This window comes from Vidua chalybeata, chromosome 6 (genome assembly GCF_026979565.1).
Source record: "Vidua chalybeata isolate OUT-0048 chromosome 6, bVidCha1 merged haplotype, whole genome shotgun sequence".
Lineage (NCBI taxonomy): Eukaryota > Metazoa > Chordata > Aves > Passeriformes > Viduidae > Vidua > Vidua chalybeata.
In genome coordinates this window covers 15,724,684-15,749,490 of record NC_071535.1, presented here as the reverse complement: position 1 = coordinate 15,749,490, position 24,807 = coordinate 15,724,684, and the positions used below count along the sequence as shown (strand labels likewise).

Here is a 24,807-nt window from a genome sequence, read left to right as displayed (position 1 = left end):
GCAAGCCCCTTTCACGGTGACCAGTTCCCTGGAGTGGAGGTCTTTAAAAGACATCTAAAACTTTCAGCACCTGTTCTACACTTCCATGATCAGTGAAAGACAAGGGGGCCCTGAGAGGGTAAAACAATCTACAGATTGCAATGCTGGCCGGGACACATGAGGTGCCTCACGCCTGGCTCCAGGTACATAGGGCAGGGCACATGTGCAGAGGTGCTGCAGATTGCCAGTGTCGGGCGAGGAGCCGAACAGCGGTACCCTGCAAATACACCTCACAGCCTTGCAGAGTGTGAGCAGATGGAGCAGCCAGAGCCTGACACCCTTGCGCGGGCAGCCGGGCAGGTCGGGGCTCCTCCGACACCCGGCGAGTGATGGAGGCTGATGGGAAGCCTGTATGCGAGGGGAGGGGGCAGAGGAGGAGCTGGCTTCCTCCTGACGCCATTTCCGAGGGCTGAGCTATATAAATGAGCCGGTTGCTGCAGTGCTCCATCTGGGATCTTCAGCCAGGGCACTGGCGTAGATACACACACTCCGTGCTGCTCTCCCCTCGGCACCTCGCCTGGAGCCCCCACGCCACGACAATCTCGCCCTCTGCCCCTTTCTCCCTGCCTCCATCCCGCCAGCACCATGAGCCGGCCAGAACTGCTCGCCGTCCTGCTCCTGGCCGTGCCGGGTAAGTGGGGCTGGGATGGGTCCGTGTCCCCCGGGGCCCCCGGCAGCGCTGCGCCCGCCGGCCCCGCTCCGCCCGCGCCTCCAGCACCGCGGACAGGGACGGCCCGGCCCCTTCAGCACCGCGGACAGCGGCCGCCGCAAGGTCACTGCCGAGCGCCGCACGGGCCCTGCCAGCCTGGGCACCTTCCCTTCCCTTCCCTTCCCTTCCCTTCCCTTCCCTTCCCTTCCCTTCCCTTCCCTTCCCTTCCCTTCCCTTCCCTTCCCTTCCCTTCCCTTCCCTTCCCTTCCCTTCCCTTCCCTTCCCTTCCCTTCCCTTCCCTTCCCTTCCCTTCCCTTCCCTTCCCGGCACAGTGCACACATCCAGCAGCTGCACACAAGGACCACTTCCATCAGAGAGAGATGACCCTCTTCTCCACTCCCGTTTTAATTCATTTAATATTTAATTAATATTCCCATTTTAGCAGAATAATGGTTTTCTGCTTGTGTTCCAGATGAAATGAATAACAAGTTCTCCTTTTTTTCCCTCCTCCACTTACCTTACAGCTGTCTCCCTTCCTGTGACAAATGACATGAATAAAGGCGACACTAAGGTAAGGCTGAGCCTCTAGTGGAAGGGTCAAATGAAGAGAAAGGATGTGGTGTTTCACCTCCACCTAGGTGGTTGGTTTTGGGCCACTTCCACTGAAATACCTTGGAGGAAGTGCCAGGAATTTGCATGAGATCCCTCAAGGAGGACCCATCTCTGCTCCCTTCCTAACAGAATTTACCCTTTGTGCATTCACTTCTGGGCATTCACGTCCCTTGTGACAGAGGATGTGACAGAGAGATCAGGCAAGCCTGTTTAGAGAGAAGATGGAGGCTGAGTAAAACTCTCCTTAGTCCTCCTACTTTCAGCTTTTCAAAGCTCCCAACAGGAGGTGACTCAGGGGGGAGTGGGGGGAGATGTGATTCAGGAACTGTGTATGTTTGGAGGTGTATACATCTGAGTTTGTGTGCTACTTAAACATACATGCTCTGGAAAAATAGGCAACTGGTACTCTCAGCTTGCTAATCCATCCTCAGCTCCTGCTCAGCCTGTCTGGATGGCTATGAGCAGTGCAGGACTTGGCTGACCTCTCCAGCCCTCCTCTACAGGCTTTTGTGCACATATCTGTGTCACACCCTCCAACATTTATAGCTGCGCTTCACAAATGTGCACTCGCAACGGCCTTTTGGCTCCTAAATGCTTGGATAGGGGGGTTTGCCTGTGTTTACCTGTGTCAGACATGACTTCCTGACCCCACTACTTCCCCATCTTTCGTATGAGCTGATCTCTTGGCTGCCCAATTTAAAATTTCTTTGGAAATTCATGTCCACAAAGGAAACTCCAGCATTTTTCCCTTTTACTTCTTGAACTGTTTTGTGTTATGAAATCTTCTAGCCACATAATGTTAATGTTTCTCCCCAGGCAGCAGCAGGGGAGGGCACACTGATGCCAGTCTCAGCCACAGGCCCCATTTCAGGCTACCTGCAGGACATGTGCCATGAGTAACACCTCCCTGTGTCCTGTGAGACATGCCTGGGCTGGAGAGCAGTGGCTTTGTTAAGACTTTTAGCCTGCTTAGCCCTTGCTGGGACTGAGCCATGAGCTGTGAGACACTGGGTGCCTTCCTCAGGCTGTGTGCTGCTGAGGAAGGGGATGTAGGACAGGCACTTAGCCCTTCAACTTTCCATGCCAGAGTGGGCATCTGATGGGACAATCCATTAGTCATATGATTTTCCCTGTGAGGTCTATTCCCCAATATATTCTATGTGTAAAATAGGCACTTTTGTGGCAGTTGGTGTAACTCTATGGAAATGCTTCCACCAAGAAAGGACTTTCCCAAGACTGCCCCCCTTCCCTGGGTATTACACTGACACAGGCTCCAACTGAGAGCAAAATCAGCTTTCTTTTGAATTTGCTGCGATTGGAAGGAGCTATTAGGGAATTCCTGCCTTTACCATCCTCTGAGACACAGCATTTCAGGGAAGAAATTCCTGGCCTCATGGAACAGATTAGGGCAGGGATATCATCACATGAATACAGCAAAAAGAACTGCAGCTCTTCCTACACACCATGTTCTGTGCCACCAGCATTTGTGGGTGGCTCAGGGCTGTGTAATGGGTAGTCAGCACCTGCAGGCCTTTCCTGGATAGCTCGTCAGACTTTCCTTACACCAAGGGCTTTCCATAGGGAGCTGAACAAGAGCAAAGCATTTACAATATCTCTGGTGTTTGCCCACTCTTGTGCTTGAAGGACACTATTTCTCACTTAAAACCATACATTTTAGAAGGGCATAGCTGAGCTCAAATATGAAGAAGTCTGTCCTTGTAAGGGCACAACCCTTTGGAGATTTCTGTGTAGGGACATTGTGAGCTGCTCTTAAGGATCTAGTTACATGCTCATGGTTAGATGATAGCTATGGCAAAATTCCAGTATGAGTTTCTGCACTGGATTAATTACATTCATTTGGAAAGGATCTCCTCCATTTCCTGATGCAGGCTGTTGTTTCATGACCTTCTGAAGTCTCACTCTGCAAGACCTCCTCTAACAAAAAAGACAAGGAGAGTGTTCTGGGATGACTGAACTCTTCATTTCATTACCTTACAAAGCTCCTCCACAGAGCTGAATGTATTTCTGTGGTGAGTGATGTGTCTCTTTGTGCTCAGACAAAGACCTTAGATCAGCCTAGAAGTCTTGAAAAAGCTTGAATAGAATATTTCATTGAATCAGAGTCTTACTTCTCATGCTGAGAGAGTCTTTACTTCTGAAGCTGCATCAAATACTGCTGCAATAAGTGGGTCCAGAGGTTGGGAAACATGAGAGGAAAATAGCAGAATCTGTTTTTTTTTTTTCTATTTAGAGTGACTCAAATTCATCTAAAATCAGTATTAATGGTTTGCTTGTGATATAAGAGAATGGTACCAGGGAAATTTCCCTGCTGTCTTTTTTTTTTTTAAGTTTTCCTGTAGCATTTTTAATCCATTAGGCAATTCCCTCAAACTGTGTAAGGCGTAGAGTTCAACATTTTATGGCTGCGATCTGCAAAAGCAAAATTCTCTCCTTACACAGGGTGAGAATTTGCCCATTTCAGCTGTCCAGTGAATATATCCAAATGCTTGAATGAACAGCACTGTGGATGACTGGGGACTGCTGACTTGTGTTTAATTTCTACTTCAGTCACAGCGCTCTGCTCTCCTGAGAATGGTACATTGTGAGGGAGGTCAGGGCTCTTAGGGCTGCCTGCTGAAATCATCAGGAGAAAGAGGTTCAGTGGGTGAATTTTTTTGCCTCCAAGGCTTAACTTGTATTCTTTTTTTCAATATAGCCTCTCTTTTTTCCAACAGGCAATTATGAGCCCTGCATTCTTCCTAGACTGCATTATAAAAAATCACCCTTTTGAACTAAGCAGCCTGATTCCTACACTACTAATCAGCACCAGACTGTAGTGAATGTTTCTGTCCTGTGTGATCATTTGGGTTTATGTGACCACACACTAGGGCTCCCAGCAGTGTGTCTTGGCACGGCAAGGATGCCTGCAATGTCAGTGCAGGTGACAAATTACATAAATAATGCTCCTGGTTTTACACCAACAAAACGGGCTGCTGGAAAGGGTGGGCCCAGAGCTCATCTTGTCTGAGAAGCTATGTCAAAACTTTGCTTTCAGATGACCTGTCATCATATACAGCTCTTCCAGGCTATAACTGATGGCTTGAACACTCAAAGCACAAGGTCAAACACTTCTCCAGAGTGTCTTGTCCTTTCTAGGGCCTGAGAGCAGTATTTCTCATCTGTGTTTGAAAGTAGTTTGCCTAACCTCACCTTCCATGCCTGGCTTCAATCTAACTATGATGTTTTTGCAAGGGTTTGAAGAGCTTTTAAGATTTCAAGGTCATCTGTTGAATAGCTATGACCACTGTTTGCTCTCTACAGCCTCCCATTAAGTCCTTTTGTGAGATGGAAGTTGAAATATATTGACTTAAAAGAGGATGATTTTGGATTTTCTGTGTATATATTCAGATATCCTTTACTCTCCAGATGTGCTTAGACTCTGGTATGGTCTGAAGCTATGCAATCCTCAGCTGAATTGAGTGTCATGTGGAAGAGGCTCTTTCCATTGTAACGTGTAATTTCCTCACTTCTCAGTTGCAGGAGGTACCTTCTGTTCCTGTGTAAGGGAAAACAAGAACTGAACATTCAGTTCAAGCTTGACCAGAAAAGCAAGAAGATCTGTGCCCTCATCTGCTGTACTTTAGCCTTGGTAACAAGTAGGAACAAAAGACAAAACACCAGTTCTTTAATTTGTATTTTTGTCTCTTTCTAGGTGATGAAGTGCATTGTAGAGGTCATCTCTGATACTTTATCTAAGCCAAACCCCCTGCCGATCAGTGAGGAATGCCTAGAAACTCTCCGAGGAGGTACTGCCGCAGACTTAATGCTGGCTATCAGCAAAAGCAAGTCTGGCAAGTAGGGGCTGGTCCTGCCCTGAACAACTGAGCCCTGGCCTCTGGACCCCTGTCAAAGGGTCCCTGACACATTCACCTTCCTCTTCCACTGGGTTGTACTGGGCCTCAGGAGCAGAGATGGAGCCACTGCTTGTCCCAGGCCATGCCTCGTGCTGGCACTGTGGCTACAGGGGTGCTAGGTGACATCAAACTCCCAGGTTTTCATAGGACCTTCCTGTTGTCTTAATCACACAGTTAAGAGATGTTAGAGCAAATCAGACCAAGGGAAAGAAAAGAGAAAATGAAGGAGAGGCATTTGGGGTTCTATTAAATTTCCTGGGGTTGGGGGGAGGTTTGCTTTGACTACTTTCTATACTAAGTCTCCCCTGTTGCAGATGAGCGAATTATTTCTATCCTTCGCCACCAAAACTTATTGAAGGAACTTCAGGAAATTGCTGCACAAGGTACAGTGCCAAGTATATTTTTTTGGGAATGTAACTATAGGGAAGATTGTTTTCTTCTGTTGTAGTCCCTTATAGAGTTTTATTTTTTGGTTGGTTTTGTGTTTGTTTTTTTATTTTATACTAATTTGAGATCATATAAATATGCTCTAGGAAATGTAGTTTCAAGATTCTCAGCAGAGATTGTGTCAGTGGGAACAGGAATTTTGTTTATAATAACTCCAATATGTATCTGATAATTTCAATAGCTATCAATGTAACTTGGTGGTGATGTAGTCTCAAGACATTTTGAGGTGGGAGAACTCTTAAAGGAAACACTAATTTAATTCAACAATCACCAGCTCCCAAACTAGAATGAAAGGCAAGAAAACTTCCACTGTCTGTGCAGCTGGAGTCTAGCACTAAACCCACGTGTGGCAGCAGGGAAGCCCCACTGAACAGTGAGTAAGACTTGCACCTTAAGACCCCAGTGGAAATATTCTTGAGCTAATGGGTATTTTTTGATGGCTTGCTTAACTCAAATGCAAGTTTCTTTGGTTTGGAGAGGTGCAGGTCAATTTCACTGGTTAATGTGGGAGCAGCAGCAGCAGCATGAAGCTGTGCCAAGGGGTGTTGAAGGAAAAAAGGGACATTCTCAGGTGCCCAGAGCCAACATGCAGATGCCAGGCAAGGCTACTTCAGAGCTAGTCCAGTTCCCTCTGTCCAGGCGAGGCTGCAACAGGGCTCTCCCCAGGCTGCAGGGAGAGCACCTCCTGGCCTTCCCTACTCCTCCCTGGGGTAACCAGGGGGCAGCTGGGCATCACCAGAGAAACAATGACTAGGGCATCCCTGTGCCCTGCTCCTGTGTGGCAAATCTGCCACATACAGAGATGACTGGAAGGCAGTGTTACCAGAATGCTTTCAGATTAAGGAAGCAAGAGGCAAGAGGAGAAAGGAGGGAGAAAATTCAGGAAGTCAGAGTTGGGAAAGAGTCTCATGCAGCTCCCAAAGTCATATTTTAGTCACTACCTAAATGGTGGAGGAACCAGATGCTCAGTGACCTCAGATGGACTCCACTGATGCTCTGGTGATCCAGAAGAAAGAAGACATGGTCTCTTTAGTATGCTGGGATATGGCTGCCCGGCACACCAGGGATTTGAGGAGGAGCACTCAGATATCAGACGGGCTGTGCCACTCAGCATGGAGTCCAAGAGAAGGGATTTGTTACAAATGCACCTCACTCCCCTCTTTCCTCAGCCTGAGCCCATCACACCACTTAGTCCCAGGGTAACATGCAATCCAATCTACAGATCACAGAGACTGGGGTTGGAACAGTCTTGTAGACCAAGGGAAAAGCAAAGGTGTTAATCTTGGTGTCCTCTGTGCTGGTGCAACTGGCTCTGCTCAGGCTGGAGAGCCCACACCATTCAGTTCTGGGCTAGAGAGGACTGGGCTGGCACACTGGCTCCTGCTCTTGCATTAAGGCATAGAAGCAGGGCATGAGCTGAGTTAGACAGGGCTTGTTTGGCTTGCTGGTTGCCAGGACAGCTGCAGCCTAACCTCCAGCTCATGCTGCCTTCAGACACCTCTCTCCAGGGTGTTGTATTTTTCTAGCAGGCTCCATAATCCCAGAGCTAAGGTACGGGGCCTTAGAGCCCCAGACTACCCCTGCAGTGGGAATGAATGCTGCTTCTTCCTCCCAGCACACAGGGGAGAGGGGCCCCCACAGCCAGGCTGAAGGATACAGGAGCTCTCAGTGCTCACCTCAACAGAGGTACATAGGCAGAATATGGCAGAAGGCAATTTTTGTCTTTCAGTACTCTGGTGATGAAGTCTTTTTGTTGCCCCCAGTGTGCTGCAGTTCAGCACCTCTTATTCCCTAGATCACCACCCATATTAGTTTGACTGACAATCCTGTGTCTCTGTCTAGAGACCATTTTCTTTCCTGCAGATGATGTTTTTGATTGTGGTTTTGTTACTCCAATTGATTCACATACCCTCCAGTCTCACTCCTCCCAGCTCCCAGGTAGATTTTTCCACTGTAGCAAACATAAGGGGCACAGAACTATTTTCCTACCTCTCCTTTCTGAAACACAGAAGGGACTGTTGCCTTTCCCTACCTTTTGTTACTTGACACAGGTGCCAATGAGAGAACTCAGCAGCAGAAGAAAAATAGTGGCTTTGAAGATGAACTTTCCGAAGTCCTTGAAAGTCAGAACAACAAGAACAAGCAGAGAGGTCAGTGTCAGCCTCCACCCCCGGGAAATCCAGGTCAGGCTGTAAAAAAGGATCTTCTTCCAAACAGCCTTGATATGTCCATCTGCTTCTCTTTTCTTTGATGCTGCTGCTGACACACACAAGCAACCTGGTGTTTGCTTTGTTCTTATTTACCAGCTCAAACACATAGTCTCTGAGCTATAGTAATTGCTGATGGTCAAGTTACTAAAGTGATACTGGCTTTTCCACTGCTGCTGACATTTTCACTCACTTATAACACTTAAAATAAGTCACAGCCAGGGAAATCCCACACTGAAAGAGTCAGTGATAGAGGCAAGGGTGATCTGGATTTTTGCCTGTCACCCTTGTTTCCAGGTATCTAAGATATTAAGTAATGAGTCTCTGAAGGGAAAATTGAAATACACACAGTGCATACATCCACATAAAACACCTGTATCTTGGAAAGGTCACCTTCAGCTGGGATTTCCCCTTGTCAGTGTTTCTCTGGCCTTACTACTGACAGGCAGTTTAGCTTCCCTTTTCCTTGTCAGGAAGATACAATGCAAATGTGGGGTGATGTGACTCCTTGTCCAGCAGCAGCTGGGTGCCCAAAGAGGGTCTCAAGTAGCTCTGGGGCACATGGCTGGCCCACAGCAGCACAGCACTGCTGTGACACCAGTCCAAAACTAGACTGGTGTCACAGACAGACAGACTTAGAGCAATGAGGAGTGACACCCGCAGGGGCTGCTGCTGCTGGAGCCAGCACCGCTAAAATCCAACAGGTAGGATGGTGGCACTGCACCTCTCTACTGCCAAGACACACCTGAAACTCTTGCTCCGGCAGTGTGGAGATGAAGGAAGATGAAGTGAAGATGAAATGTGGTACATGGGCCAACCAGGCCCACTGACAGTCTAGTGACACCAGCATGGTGTCACAGGTGGCCACCAGCCTTGTGTGACCAGCTCTCTGCACCCTTTCATTCTGGCACACTCCTCAGCCCTCCTTGGGGCTGCACTTACCTTTCCATATCTCTCAGTCTTTTAAACTTCCATACTTTCTTTTGCAAATGTTTTCTCCAGCTAATAGTGTTAAAAGTGGCCAGTCTCCCTTGAGCAAGAGCAAATACTCAGCCCAGATTAAGTTCCTGTTGAGTAGTTCCTTTGCAGAAGCAGAGACACCCCTCCTCCTTCCAGCACCCTGTGAATAGGGCTGGCTGCCTCTTCAGCCTGGTGGGAGAAATAAGGATGTGATATGAGTGCAGCACTCAGAGCAGGGAGAGCTGTGCAAGTGCTGTATTACACTCCTAAATAATTTAATTTTACATGCAATCTGGTTTCATGCAGGGTGAGTTCGTGGCTGGCATCTCAAGAGATGGTGATGAGGACTGTGCTGCAGCAAAACACTTCAGCATATGTTTAACTTCAGCCTTGCAAGTCTCTCCAGGAGCACAGGCACCAGAGAGAACGCTGCCTTGCTTGAATGCAAACATATGCTGAAGTGACTTGCAAAAGGATCCATGGGCTGGCTAAGCAGATTGCTGAGCAGGGCTGAAGTTCCCCAAGAAATGCTTGGCCTTTGCTGGTTGTGAAATGAGCTCTCAGCAGAGATGTTTCATCTTGTTTCTCCCTCTGTAGATGCTGCAGGGGAGCACCCTGAAGAGGAGCAGCCCACAGGGTCCCTGGCTGAGCTGGCAGCACAGAAGCCCCAGCAAAATGAAGACTCAAGAGAGGAGGAAAAAAGCCTGGAGGAGAGGGAACCCAGGCCATGGGATACCAACCCAGTTGAGAAAGAGGATCGGGAGGAAGCTGAGAGCAATGACATCAGGGATACAGAGGATGTCCATCGAAATGAAGTTTTGGACAACCACATTGGCAAACATTTCAGTGAGGATGAGCAGCAGCAGCAAGGGGATGAAGAGGAGGAGCCCAGAGGTTCCAGGGACAGCCTGGAACTTGAGGATGAGGGAGAAGAGCCATCCAGGCAGGGTCAGGAGCACAGCAAGGAGGTAGCAGGGGAGCATGTGGAGCGGGAGGATGATGGCGATGAAGCTGCAGAGGAGGACCCTACTGAAGCAGAGAGGTCACTCGATTTGGCTGAGGAGGACGAGGAGGCTGAGGAGATGCAGGGAGGTGACAGTACGTATCCCAGACTGCACTGATACCTTCCGGGGGTGAGCTGAGGGCACTGAGACAGATCGGTGAGAGGCTTCAAAGCCAAAAAGTTGAGGCAGGTGCTTACTGGGTTTATAGAAGCACACCGGCCAGCAGCCACCCCGACCCCACCACAAACATCAGACACACAGGCCCATGCACAGCAGGTAACAGAGGCCCTGCAGCTGCCTTGCTGCTCAGTGCTCATAGATCCTGGGGACAACTCATTCATCTTCCCTAAGCTTCCTACAGGGGTTTTCGCTGCTGCCTTCAAGCCCCACTACTGACATGGCAACGTGAGAGTGGGTATTTCCAGAATCTTGGGAAAGCAGGCTTAAGACAAGAAATCTGGCATCACCACTGAAGGCTCAGTTCAAAGGTAGACCTTAAACAGGTTAACAGTTGTGTTCACTGCTCTGTTTAATGCTCTTTCAGATAACGATGATGAGCTGGGATTTGGAAAAGATGTGCAGAGCTCTGAAGAGGATGAGGAAGAAGAGGACGAAGAGCAGCCCCGGGCACTGAGAGGAGGAAGGCATCACCTGGAGGATGAGGAGATGCAGGGAGAAGAGGACACCTTTCAGCCCAGGGATGCCAAAAGTGATGAGATGGAGGAGGAGTCCTCCAGGGAGTGGGAAGACACCAAGAGGTGGAACAAAATGGATGAGCTGGCCAAGCAGCTGACATCAAAGAAACGCAGGGAGGAAAATGATAGTGAGGAAGACCCAGACAGGTCCATGAAAAAGACATTTAGGTCCCGCAAGTATGCCTTCAGTAGTCCAGAGGAAGATGTGAGAAGGTCATGGAAGCATCACTCGAAGGAAGACAGTAGTGAAGGAGGCTTTCCCCTTGCTCCCATGCCTGAAGAAAAGAAGGATGAAGAAGGCAGCGCTAACAGGAGAACAGAGGTTTGTTCACAGGCTTAAGAATAAACCCCACCCAGTTATCCAAAGTACATTTGGAGATGTGGATGGTATACTGGCATTAACCTAGCCAGCAGTGGTCCTCTGAGGCATTAAGTTAATGCTTAGTGAACTTCTAGTCATTCAGCCTCAGGTATTATTGAAGTTTGCACCTGGCTGTGCCTTTGGTTTTTGTCCTTGTTTTCGTGACTAGTGCAAAAGCATTCCCTGCCCCCCAGAGTCATGTCTCCAGTGACAGGACTTCTGCACTGGCCAGACATAGTGACCAGAGCTATAACTGGAGCCTAGGGGTAGTCCTTGTGTCCCAAAGCCCTTCCAAGTCAAAAGGAATGCTTTCCCTGTCTCAGGGATGGAGTGAGTAATGTCAGACTTCCTACAGAGATAAATCAGGGGTGCAGCTGTGGTGAGAAACCTGAGGTATTGGAGTGGAAATGGTGGACAGATACAGAAATACATCTGAACCAGGCTTCCAGTGTCGGAGACCTCCTTCCTTGATACCTTGAGTGATGCTAAGTAATAGCACATCCCCAGCAGCCAGGAAATGCTGGTGGGTTCACCTTTGTGCTGAGGCCCAGCTCCAGGCACATTGGCTGATTTGGGATAATACAGGGAACTGGGCAGTGGGGCTTGGTTTGGGCTTTGTGAGCCTGGATAGGCCATGATCAGGTGCCTGGGAACAGGGTGGAGCACTGGGTGAGTGAAGCCAGTTGGTTCTCTTGCCTCCAAAACACCCTTCTTGCCTCAGTTATGTGCCAAACCATTGGCCAAAAATTGCCCATCAGCATCCCCCCCATGAGAGCACCTCCAGTTGTATTGGTTCAAAGCAAAGCCAAACGTCTCAGCTCGAAGCAGGGGTGCAGGGGGGTGAGCTGTCCCATCTGCCTCCCACCACTGCTCACATCCCACATCTCTCCCCCAAGGAAGCTGCACCCCACCTGCCCCTGCGAGTGGCTCTGGGGTGCACCTTGTCTGCAATGTGGCAGACTCAGTCTCCAAATGGGGATTGGAAAAGAGGTTGCTGAGGCTGCAAAACTGCTGTATTTACAGCTGCAACAAGACTTTTTTTGTTTGGTTGGCCTTTTAAACTAGATCAGGGCCTCTGGGAGTCAGTGAGGAAGGCCAGGCACGCAGCAGTGAGGGAAGGCACAAGCTCTGGCTGCTGTCCTGTGCCTCTCTTCATTTTTGGGCCATGGGACTGTGTGGCTTGGCCAATGAGACCGGCATGGGTACAGATATGGGCTGAGAGGGCTGTCCCCTGCACTTTCCAGGGCTCAGCATGTGGGACCAGGCAGATGCAAGCCAGAGCACACGGGCAATGGCTTGGGCCTGACCAAGCTCTCTCTGGGTGTTGTAGAGAATTTAATTTTTCTCCCTTTCTGGGGGCTCCAGTTGCATCCCAAGTTCTCCAGCAAGGTGAGCTCAGCCAGCTGCTCCTTGATCCACTTCAAACAAAATGGAACAGCTGCTTGGGCACCCTGGGTGTTTGAAGGCACCCTGAGCTGCTGGCACCCTACTCTAGCCAGGGCTTTCCCAGGGGCTGAGCCAAGAGCTCATTGGAGAGGCAGGGTGACTTTTTTCTCTGTTCAGGAAAATAGCTCAGGAAGAGAAAACAATCCCATTTTTTCATACTTCCTTTACTTCTGTCACACCAGCCACATGCAGTGCAGTGGCTCAGTGTCAAATCTGTGGTTTGCAGCTGCTGAAGGCAACAGTGAGGCTTTGCTCCCTCCACACAGGAGAGGGGCTGTCACCTCAGCTCTGCCAGTGGGAAAATGTACAGCACAAAGTTTGCTCACATAGAGCCTGCTGCTGCTACGCTGAGGGCATGGTCTGCAGAGAGCCCAGGTGACCACAGCTGTGAGGGACAGGCAGGGCTGGGGCTGTCAGCAAGGCAGGGCCAGCTGGATATGACCTGAACTCAGGCAAAGCCATGCAGTCAGGCACGAGTACCTGCGCTAAATAAAGCAGCTGCAGGTGACAGCATAGAAACACAAGAGCCAGGATAGAAAGACCAAGTGATGGGCAGCTTGAGCCTTTGAACTGATGTCTTCCTCAGTCACTATTTCCCCGGGAAAAGTATCTTCTGCTAGTGGAGGGCAGGTTGGGGAGAGGGGACACAGCTGTCCACTGCATGGGCAGGGCACATGCTGCACTTCCCGAAGGTGGCAGGCAGCGGTGCCCATCCTGGTTTGATGCCACTGACTCAGTGCTGGCACCCAGTGCTGTTGGGCAGAGCCTGCCCTGGCTCCCCAGCAGCCATTCCCTCCAACCCCCTGTTCTGGAGGCACAGCCTCGTTGGGGGCTGCCCTGCATGGCAGGGTGCGGGGAAAGGATGCCAGCTGCATTACTGCATTAGCAGCAGTAATTAAACATTAGGGCAGAAATAATCAGTGTTGTGCACACTGGTCTGTCCAGAGAGACAGAGAGACAAATGCAGGCTGAAGGGATGGGGCAGGACAAGGTTGTGCTCGTGCCCCAGGCAAGGCTCTCTGTAGCTGTGGGGGGCGAGGGCTGCCCACCTGTGGCCACTGACTGTCCTGGGCTTTTGTTGCAGGACCAGGAGCTGGAGAGCCTGGCTGCCATCGAGGCTGAGCTGGAGCGCGTCGCCCACAAGCTGCACGAGCTGAGGCGAGGCTGAGGGCCCCGGCGCTCCCGTGCCGGCGGAAGCGGCGCCGCCACCCTCCTCCGTCCGTCCCTCCCTCCCACGGCGCGTTCATTTCCTCATCTAAGAGCAGTTAAGCCGAGCAGAAGCACCGTGCCTAGGAACCGACCCCGCTAGCGCCCAGGCCTGCCTCCCTCGCCATAGTGTTGTGCCCATGGCCGCTGCCTCACCTCATGCTCCCCTCTCCACACGGATGTCCACACGCCCGGCAGGGCGCCCGTGGGCGCAAAGTGCAACCTACATGTGTATTTTCTGTCTGGGTGGGGTTTTCTCCCTCTTTTTTTTAAAAGACAGGACAGCTTTCTAGAAAGTTCTTTCACCGGTAGTTTCACTGGGTAAAAAACTGCAATAACTTGTTATCTTTTGATTAAAAGCTGAGAACTCTGACTGTAATATATTCTATATAAAAGATTTATCTAAGGAAAAATAAAACTGCAGTGGGTTCCTTCCTTTGTTTTGGCAGCTTCGGTGTCAGTTGTCAGCATGCTGTAGGGCCTGGACAGTCCTGCACAGAGGGGGGAACGGAGGGCTCCCCTCACCGCAGACACACCGTGATGGCGCTTCCCTCCTTACCCGGGCTCCAGCGCTGCTGCCCTCCGGGGCCTGGCCTCGAGGGCACTTCCCTGTGGTCCCAAGCACCGTGGGGCTCTCCCTGCCCACCCGCGGGCCGCTGGTGCCACACTGCTCAGCCCCCCTGGCACTGGGTGTCCTGGGTGCTTCAGTGAGACTGGGGTCACATCTGAGGCTCATTGATGAACACAGAGAGAACACAGTTAAAAGTTTAAACACTGGGCAATACTTGACCAAGTCAACCCATGTGGACAACACAGGAGTAGATTAGAAAGAAGAGAAATAACAAATAGGCCAGTCAGGAGAGCTACTGGTCTGTGCTTCCCCAGAGGTGAAGGGCCATCCTGAGGCGATGCCACTCCTGTGCCCTGGCTCACAGGAGCCATGCTGACCAGCTGGCACTGTGCTTACTGGCAGAAGCTGGAGGACCAAGGGGTGTTTGGGTTAGGAAAGCTGGCCCCAAAATCTCTAAGCACTGATCATATTTTAGATGTTCTATGTGCATTGGTAGTAGAGATCCATCCACTGCCAGGGCTGTATTTCAGACCCCCCCAGTCTGAAGCTCAGTTATCTCCCATCACCTGCAGCCCACAGAACAGCTGAGATACTCAGGGAATGGCTGCCAGGCTTTGAACTCAGCTTATTTGTTTATTCTGCAAAAACCCTCAGTGCTGCTGGCTTAGGAGTGCATTACAGGGGGGGTGCATGGTCCCAGAGGGGTGTGGGGTTCCCTGACACAGGAGGTGCATGGTGCCAGAGCTTACCTCACCCATGGGATGAGCTTTCCAGGGAGGAGCAGGAGCTGCTGAGTGGGCACTGCCCTCACCCCCAGCCCTCAATGGCAAGGAGGAGGTGTTGAGGCCAAGGCATGGCCCAAAAACTGCCCTGGCACAGGGCACAATCCAGGCAAGAGCCTGGCTGGGGAAAGTGCACTGGAGCAAGTTCTGAGTCTTTCAACTCTATCCTGAGGAGATCCCACTCTTTTTAACATGAGGGAAACATGGAGGAACCAAAGTGAAACCAAAGGTGTTGCACAGAAACAATTAGGGTGTTACTCCATCTGGAGAAATCATATTTTACATATTGATCTTCACCAAAATTTTAATTTGAATACTGTATTTTTAATCTGAATAGCGTATATCGTAAATATATTGTATTTCTATTTATTTCCCACCCCAGGGAAGTGGTCAGCACCAAGCCTGACAGAGTTCAAGAAGCATTTGGACAATACTCTCAGGCACATGGTGTGATTCTTGGGGTGTCTTGTGCAGGGCATATTCTGTGATTTAGTTTCTCCTTTTCTGTCACAGAGTCTCTGCCAGTAGCAGCACCCAAACAACTCCTTGCAAACTCAGGCCTACATGTCACAATAAGTTCACAGAAACCCTCAGTCCCCCACCACACCTCTACCAAGACAAACAAAAAATCCCCACCAAACAAAAAAACCAACCCCAAACCCAAGAAACCAAACAACCCCTACAGAAACGCAGCTACATCCAAAGGAGTTAGACAAGTCTTTTCATAATGGATGGCAGCAGTAGACAGAAATTGTCCATACCTGACACAAAATCAACAAGAGGAAAAATATTGTTATTTGATGAAGCTACTATAAATACTGTCTTAATTGGATATTCAAGTAAACACAAGTATTTGGGACCCAATGACTTTCTTCAGATGGAAAGATGGTGTTCAAGGCCAGAGTGCGGGGCTGCAAAACAACTGCACTCAGAAAGGATGTGAACATTGAATTCCCATGAAAACAGGCCTCCCCCGATGAGCTGCTCACCTCGCTGCCCTATCAACTCAGACAGAGGAAGCAAACTAGCGCTTGTTATAAGGCATTTATTTTCATTATGTGTTGGAAAGGGACAATCCTCTCTTCAAAACAATTACAGGATAATGCCACAATACCTACTGCATATTGCTTTACTGTTGAAACCAAAACAATTGTCCAAAACAGATGCTTGGCAAACAAAAAGAAAATTAATACATTACCATTGAAATGAATGCTGTTAGATGAAAGCACCATCTCCATTGTCTGATCTGATCAGTCATGCAATTGAAGATGCCAAATAGCAAGTATTTTGGGTTTTACAGTAAGCCGTGATCTTTTAAGGGTTTATATAATTCTATACAAATTTAAGTACAAAATGGGAATTATATTTCAGAAGTCATAGTGAACCAGGCTGAAGCGAATCACATGACACACTTGTTAACACTGTACAGCTGGATTTGAACACAGATACCAATGAACTTGCGAAATGAGCACACGCACACAATGGTCCCCGAGATTCAGCCGTGCTTGGGTGGGGAGCAATGCTGGAGACTTCAGGACAATATCCAACACTACTCACACCCAGAGGGCCAATTCTCTCACAACTGCTGGGATCCCACGGAATTGTTGTTACTCCATTTTAAGAACGACAGTGTTTTTAGTATGTGGTTGTCACAAGGGTATACACAAGCTGTATCAAATACTGAATCAGAAATAAATAATAAAAGATACACCTAACACATCTTTTATTTTTTAATATTTTTTTACAGCACTGACTTTACAAGAGGATAAACAACTCATTTTTAGGGGCTGCTAACATCTGAAACAAAGAAGTCACTATTTTATACTCAACATATTCTCAACACTTAATAACTTTATATATGTATATATGACTTTTCACACAAAAAAAAAAGTTAAAATAATTTATATCTAAAACTACTGTGTCAAGAATGAAGGAGGAAATAAAATGTGAGTTTCTTTAAAAATGCTGGAAGAGGAAGACCTGATTTTCATGAACTCCATTTGCTGTTTCAGCTATTTTTGGAGTTTCAAGAGATTTCCTGGCCATCAACAAAAACTTCCCAACACATCGGGAGCCCTCTGCAAACTCATGACATGCTGGGTAAGGTCACCTGCTAATGAGTTCATGTGGGCCACAGACATCTGCTATCATCAGCCCCAGTGGATTCAGGGTAAGAATCATGGAGAGGAAGAAAACATCACCCCAGATTGCTATTAAAAACCACAGAGTGAAATTCTGGACAACTTGTATCATGATGTCCACTGGCCAGGATTGTACTCCCAAGCCCTACTTTCCTTCTGCATCACAGATAAAAGATACTTTTGCTCTCAATGGATTTGGTTATTTCCACAGGAAAGCTGCTCCAAGAGCAGGGTGGACCAGACCCCAAGAGCTACCTGCACACACAAGAGCAAAAACAATTTCTTTTGCTTGCTACAAATGCTACTGTGCTTGTGTTGCTGAGGAATCACTCCAATATCTCCATTTATGTCTGGATCCTCCCAAACTTCAACCATCTCAAGTAACTTTTGTGGCCATGTAAATGTGACAGAATCCATGAAACCCATCCAGTTGAAAGCTCAAGTGTTGATGGCCTGGATCCACATAAGGTGAACAGTGAAAGGAAAGGTAGTAAAGATGTGGAAAGTACTTTTCTGGAGGTTACATTCCTCTGAAATAGATATTAAAGCAATATTACAAATAAAATCAGCAATGTGATGTGCAATGGCATGTCCATTTTTCTATGAAAGCAAGAGGAGATTATATTAAAGGAAATATTTTAGTCTACACAAATCATTTTCACATATTCCTAATTACAAAACACACACCATAAAGTAATTGTATACTGAATACAGAAATCAATACATCTCTTACTAAAAAGGAGAGAGGGGGGAAAAAATTAGCAGGGTAATGCAAGTGAACTCCCACAAGTGTGTGCATGGGGAGACTGCTACAAACGCAGACTCTGTTCACTAAAAAAAAACAAAATCCAAGATTTTCTGCACAGCTGTGGAAGGCAAGGCTACAAGCTAGTGTGGAAAAGCCTGAATCACTTGTCACTGCTGCCATGCAAAGACTTGAGGAAATCAGTGTTAGTCTAAGAACTGAGAAGTCTGGATTTTTTAATTGGATGAAAACAACAGGAACATTTTTCCTGTTTTGCTCTCTTTTTTTGCCAGGCAACACCTCTGGCCCCATTTATTCTGTTGCCTTTAGACTGTATTCTGCCTCTATTATCTAGCCACTACTCCACCTGGCTGTTCCCTGGCTGGATACTGCTCACAGTTCATCTAGAAAACTTGAGGCTTTATCTTGAGCAATTCTCATTATCTCCTGATGCCTCTGGGTTGGGTTCTTAGCTTGTAATCATCTACAATGAGAACAAATTAAACTGGTAGATTTCTGTCTGTGCAACCTGTTGCAGACACATTCCCACACTGACGATGGAGATCTTTAAACAGCTTTAACATGACAAGAGTCTTAATAGTAATAATGAATTTATCCTACCTACTGACCAGCCCAGTTGATCAGCTCCTCAGCACAAGGGTTGTACAGCCAAACACTTCAACCAAAGGCAAAACAGCACTGCCCCAGTGGTTCTGCATTACACAAACCACAGGTGCTAGCACTGATGCTGATGGTTTGTTTGCATTTCTGCAGTTGGCTTTCACATAATTATCAGGATATTCTGGCACAGGCCACAAAGTCAGGCACAAGTGGCCAAGTCAGGCAGAGGGGGAAGAGGGTGACTTTACATCACAGGCAGCAGTAATACCACTCAAGTACGCTTCAACAGGGAATGACCTTCACCTGGCTGAAGCTAATTACGTAGTTAGAGTGGAAACCGGAGTCTCATCTCCACCATGCTGACACAAAACCTGGAGAAATTCCAGTCAAGTTAATGGTATTCGTGTGGATTTCAAACAGTGAAACAGAACAGTAATAAATCCCTAAAAAGCTAACTGGTGACCATGTAATTTTAATATAATTGCTCTCATCAGCACAGCAGTAACAGCTATGCCTCTGAAAACACAGGAGAACCTTTTTCTAGCCACAATAAAAAGAATTCAAATAGACATTATGGAAAATCTCCTCAGATTGTCTGCAATTTTAAGAGCAAGGGCATTCTGGTATGATCTAATATTACTACACTCCTCTACTTCTACAAAGAAAGACAAGACTACAGAATATTAACAAACTTACTGCGAAACTTATCTTAAATCAAAACTATCCTGAACTTACCAAATGAGGCAGCAATTCAGAAAAGCACTTTAGCACAAGCTTAATAACATACTCATGCTCAAATGTTTTGCAAGAACGTAATTGTATGTCTGGATACTCAGTAATTTACAGTTTTGGCTTTTACAAATTGGTCTCCCAATTTGCCCCTGTGATTTAGCAACATTCTAGTACACAAGCCATTACCTTAATTTCTGCAAGGAAATATAGTAGTACAGCAAATGCATGGTAATTTATGTCAAAACTCTATTGTAATGCCACATCACAACAGGTACCTGCACAACTGCACCTGGTAAATTAAAGTGATACTGATACATTCGATAAATAAAAAATAAATTACAGACTATGGGAAAAATGTCACTGATCACACCAATGACCTAAACTTGTTTTCTAGTTACTGCCAAGGTCTGGAGTAATATTTAAATATAGTATTTCTGCAAGCATTCAGAGAATTACAAAATAAACTTCTAACAATCATTTGTAAACAAGTTTAAAATGCACAATTATATTTCAGTAGTTTATTTTGGAGGAAAAAAGCAGTGCAAAATAGGCCAACCAAAATTCAGAAGGCAGCCAGGAAAATAAAATTCTTATTTGATGTTCTAACTAGGAAACAGCATACAGACATTTCCATTGGATCCAACACTCAGATTCATGTAAACATACTTAGTTTGAAAGGTCTTGAGTTAGTAACCCAGTTCTAACATCATTGCTTCATCCCCACCACCCGATAAAGAAACAAAACCAAAAAAACCAAAAAAAGCCCAAGCCATTGTAATAAAGGGAGCAATAGGCAAGTCTACAAACACTCCACCAGCCGGTTACAAGAAAGTACCATACAAAAATATGCACTAGCAAGTTCCTTCCTGAGGGCATCTTTTGTTACACATGTAACATAAAACCACTTTTTATTTAAAAAAAAACAAAACAAAACAAAACAAAACAAAACAACAAAAAAAAAAAAAAAAAAAAAAAAAAAAAAAAACCAAAAAAAACCAAAACAACAAACCCCAAACTGTAGATGTCAATTTTATTTTAGTCATGGCTTTACGAAAGGTTTGGTCTACCACAAATACTTTTATAAACCCTTACCTATGTACATCTCACTCACTCACACCACAGCCATCCGAGACCTGCAAGCTGCAGACAACACGGGATCCAGCAGCCTCAAAGCATACAAGGGTTGTGAAGTGTGCCCAGCTCAGAACTGATCTGCAACACTTGAGGAAGTTGGCTGTGCTTATGTGCACCCTGGGATCTGACTGATACCATACTCAGAAGGTTCTTCATAGAAATATTTTCAAGTTTGTAATCCCTCTAGAGGTGGAATCATCTTCTATTGTGTAAATCATCCTGAAAAATTCAATCCTGGCTACAGGAAATTCCCAAGAATGTCATTTTGGAAGATGACCAATCTCTCCCATGGAAAAAGCATTGTTTACATAAAAGAACTGCTACATAACACTCTTCAAAACTTTTTCCCCTCTAGGACTGGTACCATCAGGAAGGGTGGTGACATCTTTTACACAGTTTAATCCTCTCTCCATGATCTACCTGGGCTTTAAGTTCTAGACCCTTTCCTTCTGAGTAGCCATCTAACACATGATAGTAACCAAACTGGTATTAAATGCTGCAGTGACAGATGCTTTATGAACATGTGCTATAGAAAGACAGAAATTCCTATATTTGCAAGCTAGGAGCTTAAATAAGGAAATTTTCTTAACACCACCCTTCTTAAATGTATTTTAGGGCTAATAAGGGGAAGAGAAGGCCACTTCTACCAAAATAGTGTTTCTGTTCTTAGCACTTGGATTTTTCCAATATAGTGTTCAGAACTAGCAAAAGTTGCAGGAATTCTCAACAGCAGAAGATGCTGCCATACTAGATATCTCAAGAGATACAAATTGGCTGTGCTTTAATTTACAAATAGTATACAGCACTGTTGTAAATTACCATATGGCCTCGCCTAGCAGCTTGCAACAAAGTAACGGGGTCTCCAAAGTAACGGGGTGTCCTGTATTTCTACCTTATATGAAGGTACACAATTTTGTTTATATTTTACAGAAAAAAATGCACAAGGACATGGATCTGTGGAAGGCAGCAACTGTGTTACCTCTCAGGATACACAGATCAGGTGTGCTGCTCCAAGGAAAAAGCACAGCTCTGCCAGCCTTTTCCCAGAGCTGTCCCAGAGTCCTCACAAATGCAGTGGAGGGAGAATTAAACTCCCTGCGAAGAGACAAGCTGCTGCCATTAACTATTCTAAGATTTCAGCACTAGCAGACAATTGAAAGTATGTTATTTAATCTACTAAATGACTCAACCTAAATAGTAGCACCCTCTCTGGGTGAAACGTGTTGCTGTTTGCAAGTGTGGTTAGAAGTCGATCTGAGTGAAGCAATGAGGCCAGGGGGGAGAACTGCAAAGCTGGAACAGGGGTGGTCACCTCGGTTCTGTGCCCTGAATAAGCAGGCTGCTCTGTCCTACTCAAAGTGCAGTGGCTTCACAGAAAGCTACCTGCCAACATCATGCCTGGTCAACATTTCAAGAGATTTGGTTTAGTGATACTGAAGTTGTCCTAGCTTTCTTATGCAAAGGCCTACCTGGAAAAAAGAGGAACGGGGAGTTTTGCAGGCAAAAATCTCTAGCACTGTTACATTCAGACACTGCATTTCAACATTATTATCTTCTTGATACCATGAGGTCCGATTTTAAAATGCTGGTCACCAGTGATTACAAAGAACAATAGAAATGAAAGAGCAACCCTCCCACAATGAAAGGACTAGTGTTAAAACACATGTGTGTGTAAACTCACTACAGATTTGCAATTGGAATCTGATGAAATGGATTTGGATCACTTTCTCGCTCTTCCCCTTTCAGTCCGTTTCATCAGCAAATTAGACTAAATCAAATGGAAAGTTCTTTTATTTTGCTTTTTTGTGTTGTGTTTTATGTTGGGGTTTTTTTTCCATTTTTTTGTCAATTGTATTGTTAAAGCCTGATCTGGTTCTGGGACCGCAATTTGTATCCCGGGGGCTTTTTCTCAGTCCATGGCATTGGCAAGTTATTGAGAAGAAGCTTTTGTTGCCAACGTAGCAACGCAGTGCTGCTGGAAGCTGGGGGACACTGCTGAGTTGCAGCCTAGTCTCTGGTGTTGCAGTTTTACTGAGCTGCTGCTCTCGCTCTCCACAATCCAGGAGGAGTCTTTTCCCATGACGCTGAGACAGCCTGTGCTAGCACAGCATATCCGCTCGTCCATGATCCCACCGCTCTGCTCTGCCAGGAGCTTGCTGTGGTTTAGCTGGGTCACCTCAGGTACCTGACCCTGCAGGACAGCAGCTATGTGGTTCAGCAGATCTGTGAAAAATTCAGAAACACCCTCATAACCTGAAAAGAGAAAAAATGGAGGAGAGAAAAAAAAGGCAATTAAGCAATTTCCTTAGGTTCTTTAAAAGGCTTCTTTTAACAGTTTGTTTCTTGAAGTGTTCTTGCCCTCCACTGATCATAAAAAAGCTGATAAAAAATTACATTACATCATTGTAAGTGACAGAAGAAGAAGATGAGCATAAACAGGAACAGAGATTCTTGCAGTAAAAGTATTTTTCCAATGAGAAAAACAATTGCCTTTCAGATTTGCTCCCAAGTATATATACGTATATATAATTTTAGGTATAATCTATCATTTGTTGCCAAGTCCAGGTTTTTCCCTAAGTTACAAATTCCCTGGTATAATGTTGATATTTTTCATAACATTTCCAGGTTTTCTATGGCAAGTAGCTCTAGTACAGAGCTTTGTTGAGGTCTGGACCCTCTCCAGAATTTGCCCAGCAATACCCTCAGTTAGGGAAACCTCAGAGGACAGCAGGGCTGGCTTTATACCCTACAGAAAAGGCAGCTTCCCACTGAGCAAGAAGCAATGCTCGTCTGACCTAACCTAACTTGACACTTAAAAGGTGTTTGCTGCTGTGTCTGAAAAAACACCCAAGGGACAGGAAATGTGTATCAGTGATACGGTATTTGATAGAAACATCAATCATTTATTTCGGTACTGAAAACACCTTTCTGCATGTTCCGTTAAGTGATTCCAGACAATTTACAATGCAGTTTAATAGCAAGTTTCCTGGTTAAAACAGTTGCTTAAATACCAGTAGACGTGACATTTTTGACACAAAGAGTGGCAGGTGTACAGAGCTTCTGGGTCTATTCTAAACACTGCGCTACAGGCACAGTTTTATCATTGAATTTAATTTTAAAATTGAACCAGACATGCAACATATGGGTACAATGTTCTGAAATGAATCTTAACTGCTATTGCATTACCTAAGATTGTTGTCAGTTTGCCTTAATGTTTAGAGGTGATATATGGCATTCAGTGTTGTTTAATAGGATTGGCTGATTGTTTTGAAATGTCTATAAAAGTATTCTGGAAGTGACCTGGTATTAATACAGGAGACTGAAGCAATAAGTAAGTTTAAAAGACCTGTGTGAATAACACACATTCACACAGCAGCACATCAGCAGAACCAGAGACCACAAAGTAAATGCATACTTTAAAACACTTTAGTGATGTTATCACTGGGCAGAAGAGTTCCTCAGATCCATAACGAATTCAATTTTAATTTCCATTCTGCTGTAAAGGCCAACTTCCTTAGGCAATAAAAAACCCAACTTCCTGGAAAACATGAAGTAAGACTATAATTTCACCTATAATAAATGTGGGGATTTTATGGTGTATTTATAAGCCATATGTCAACCAATTAACTCTTATTTAGGTTGCTACATTTCTTTGGATTTTATTGTGCTTGGTCCCAATTCTCCCAGATATTTAACAGGTCACACAAAACATCAGCAATGTGAGACAACAGCTCACAGTTCTCCTTTCTCAGAGGCCCTTGAAGGGATTCACCAAACAAATCTCTATTTCAAAACACCAAGTTTCCCAGTGCCCCACATGATAATCCACTGGTCAGCAGGGGTCAACTAGGACTCCTAGGGCTGGCCATGGGAGTCAGAACAGGATCTCCACCCCTTGGACAGAAGTGCTTGTTACGCTTTCTTGCTTATGTAAAAGCCATGGGATTAGCCTTCAAATCTACTCAGAGTGCTTCAAACACCCCAGGAATAAGCCATCTCCATAGTAACAGCTTTAATATTCAGCAAGGAGATCCATAGTACCCCAGAGTGTTATTTGTCTGCTCATTGAAAACAAACTAGCCTTGCAGGAGGGCACCTGGCAAACTCACAAATAAGTTGCTTTAAATATTTAACAGGAATAAGATGGCCAGTTATTCTGTCCTGAAATCAGCAGATGTCAGTGAAAGGAAGCTGTATGTAACAGGCAGGCTCTCTCTGTGCCAGCCCTCTGCACACTGGGTGGAAACGCCCAAGTAATTCTGCCCAGTCACTCAGAAGAAACTTCACAAACTTGTAAAAAGGAAATAGAAGGAAGGCAGGAAGAAAATTAGCTGTCTCAGCTCTTGGTTCACAGGACACCTGGGAAGGCTGTGAACTGTGGGTATTGCCTCACTTGGTTCACCTAGGGCTCCTGTAGGCTTCCCAAACTAGTCAGTTGTGGGACACCACTGTGCTGCAATGAAAACAAAATCAAGAAGTGCAGGTTAAATTACACCTTCAGAAACTACCGGCAGTGAATTTGGGGTTCATGTTACACAGGA

General features: G+C 46.2%; 2 protein-coding genes across 5 annotated transcripts in view; one reads left to right on the top strand and one right to left on the bottom strand.

Annotated features, from left to right (window-relative positions):
- Positions 1-463: 463 nt before the first annotated feature.
- CHGA (chromogranin A) lies at positions 464-13,975 on the top strand. Its single transcript, XM_053946573.1, has 8 exons — positions 464-670; positions 1,213-1,259; positions 5,013-5,106; positions 5,529-5,597; positions 7,713-7,811; positions 9,426-9,926; positions 10,377-10,849; positions 13,419-13,975. Exons 1-8 carry the CDS (start codon positions 625-627, stop codon positions 13,500-13,502), a joined length of 1,413 nt encoding a protein of 470 aa, XP_053802548.1. The 5' UTR covers positions 464-624; the 3' UTR covers positions 13,503-13,975.
- A 1,943-nt stretch (positions 13,976-15,918) lies between these two features.
- ITPK1 (inositol-tetrakisphosphate 1-kinase) overlaps positions 15,919-24,807 on the bottom strand; it is a 140,829-nt gene continuing 131,940 nt past the window's right edge. For all 4 annotated transcript variants that reach the window (XM_053944750.1, XM_053944751.1, XM_053944748.1 and 1 more), the window contains one exon: positions 15,919-22,519. In XM_053944750.1, the coding sequence (XP_053800725.1) occupies positions 22,197-22,519 (323 nt within the window). In that variant the 3' untranslated portion in view covers positions 15,919-22,196. The remainder of the gene's footprint in view (positions 22,520-24,807) is intronic.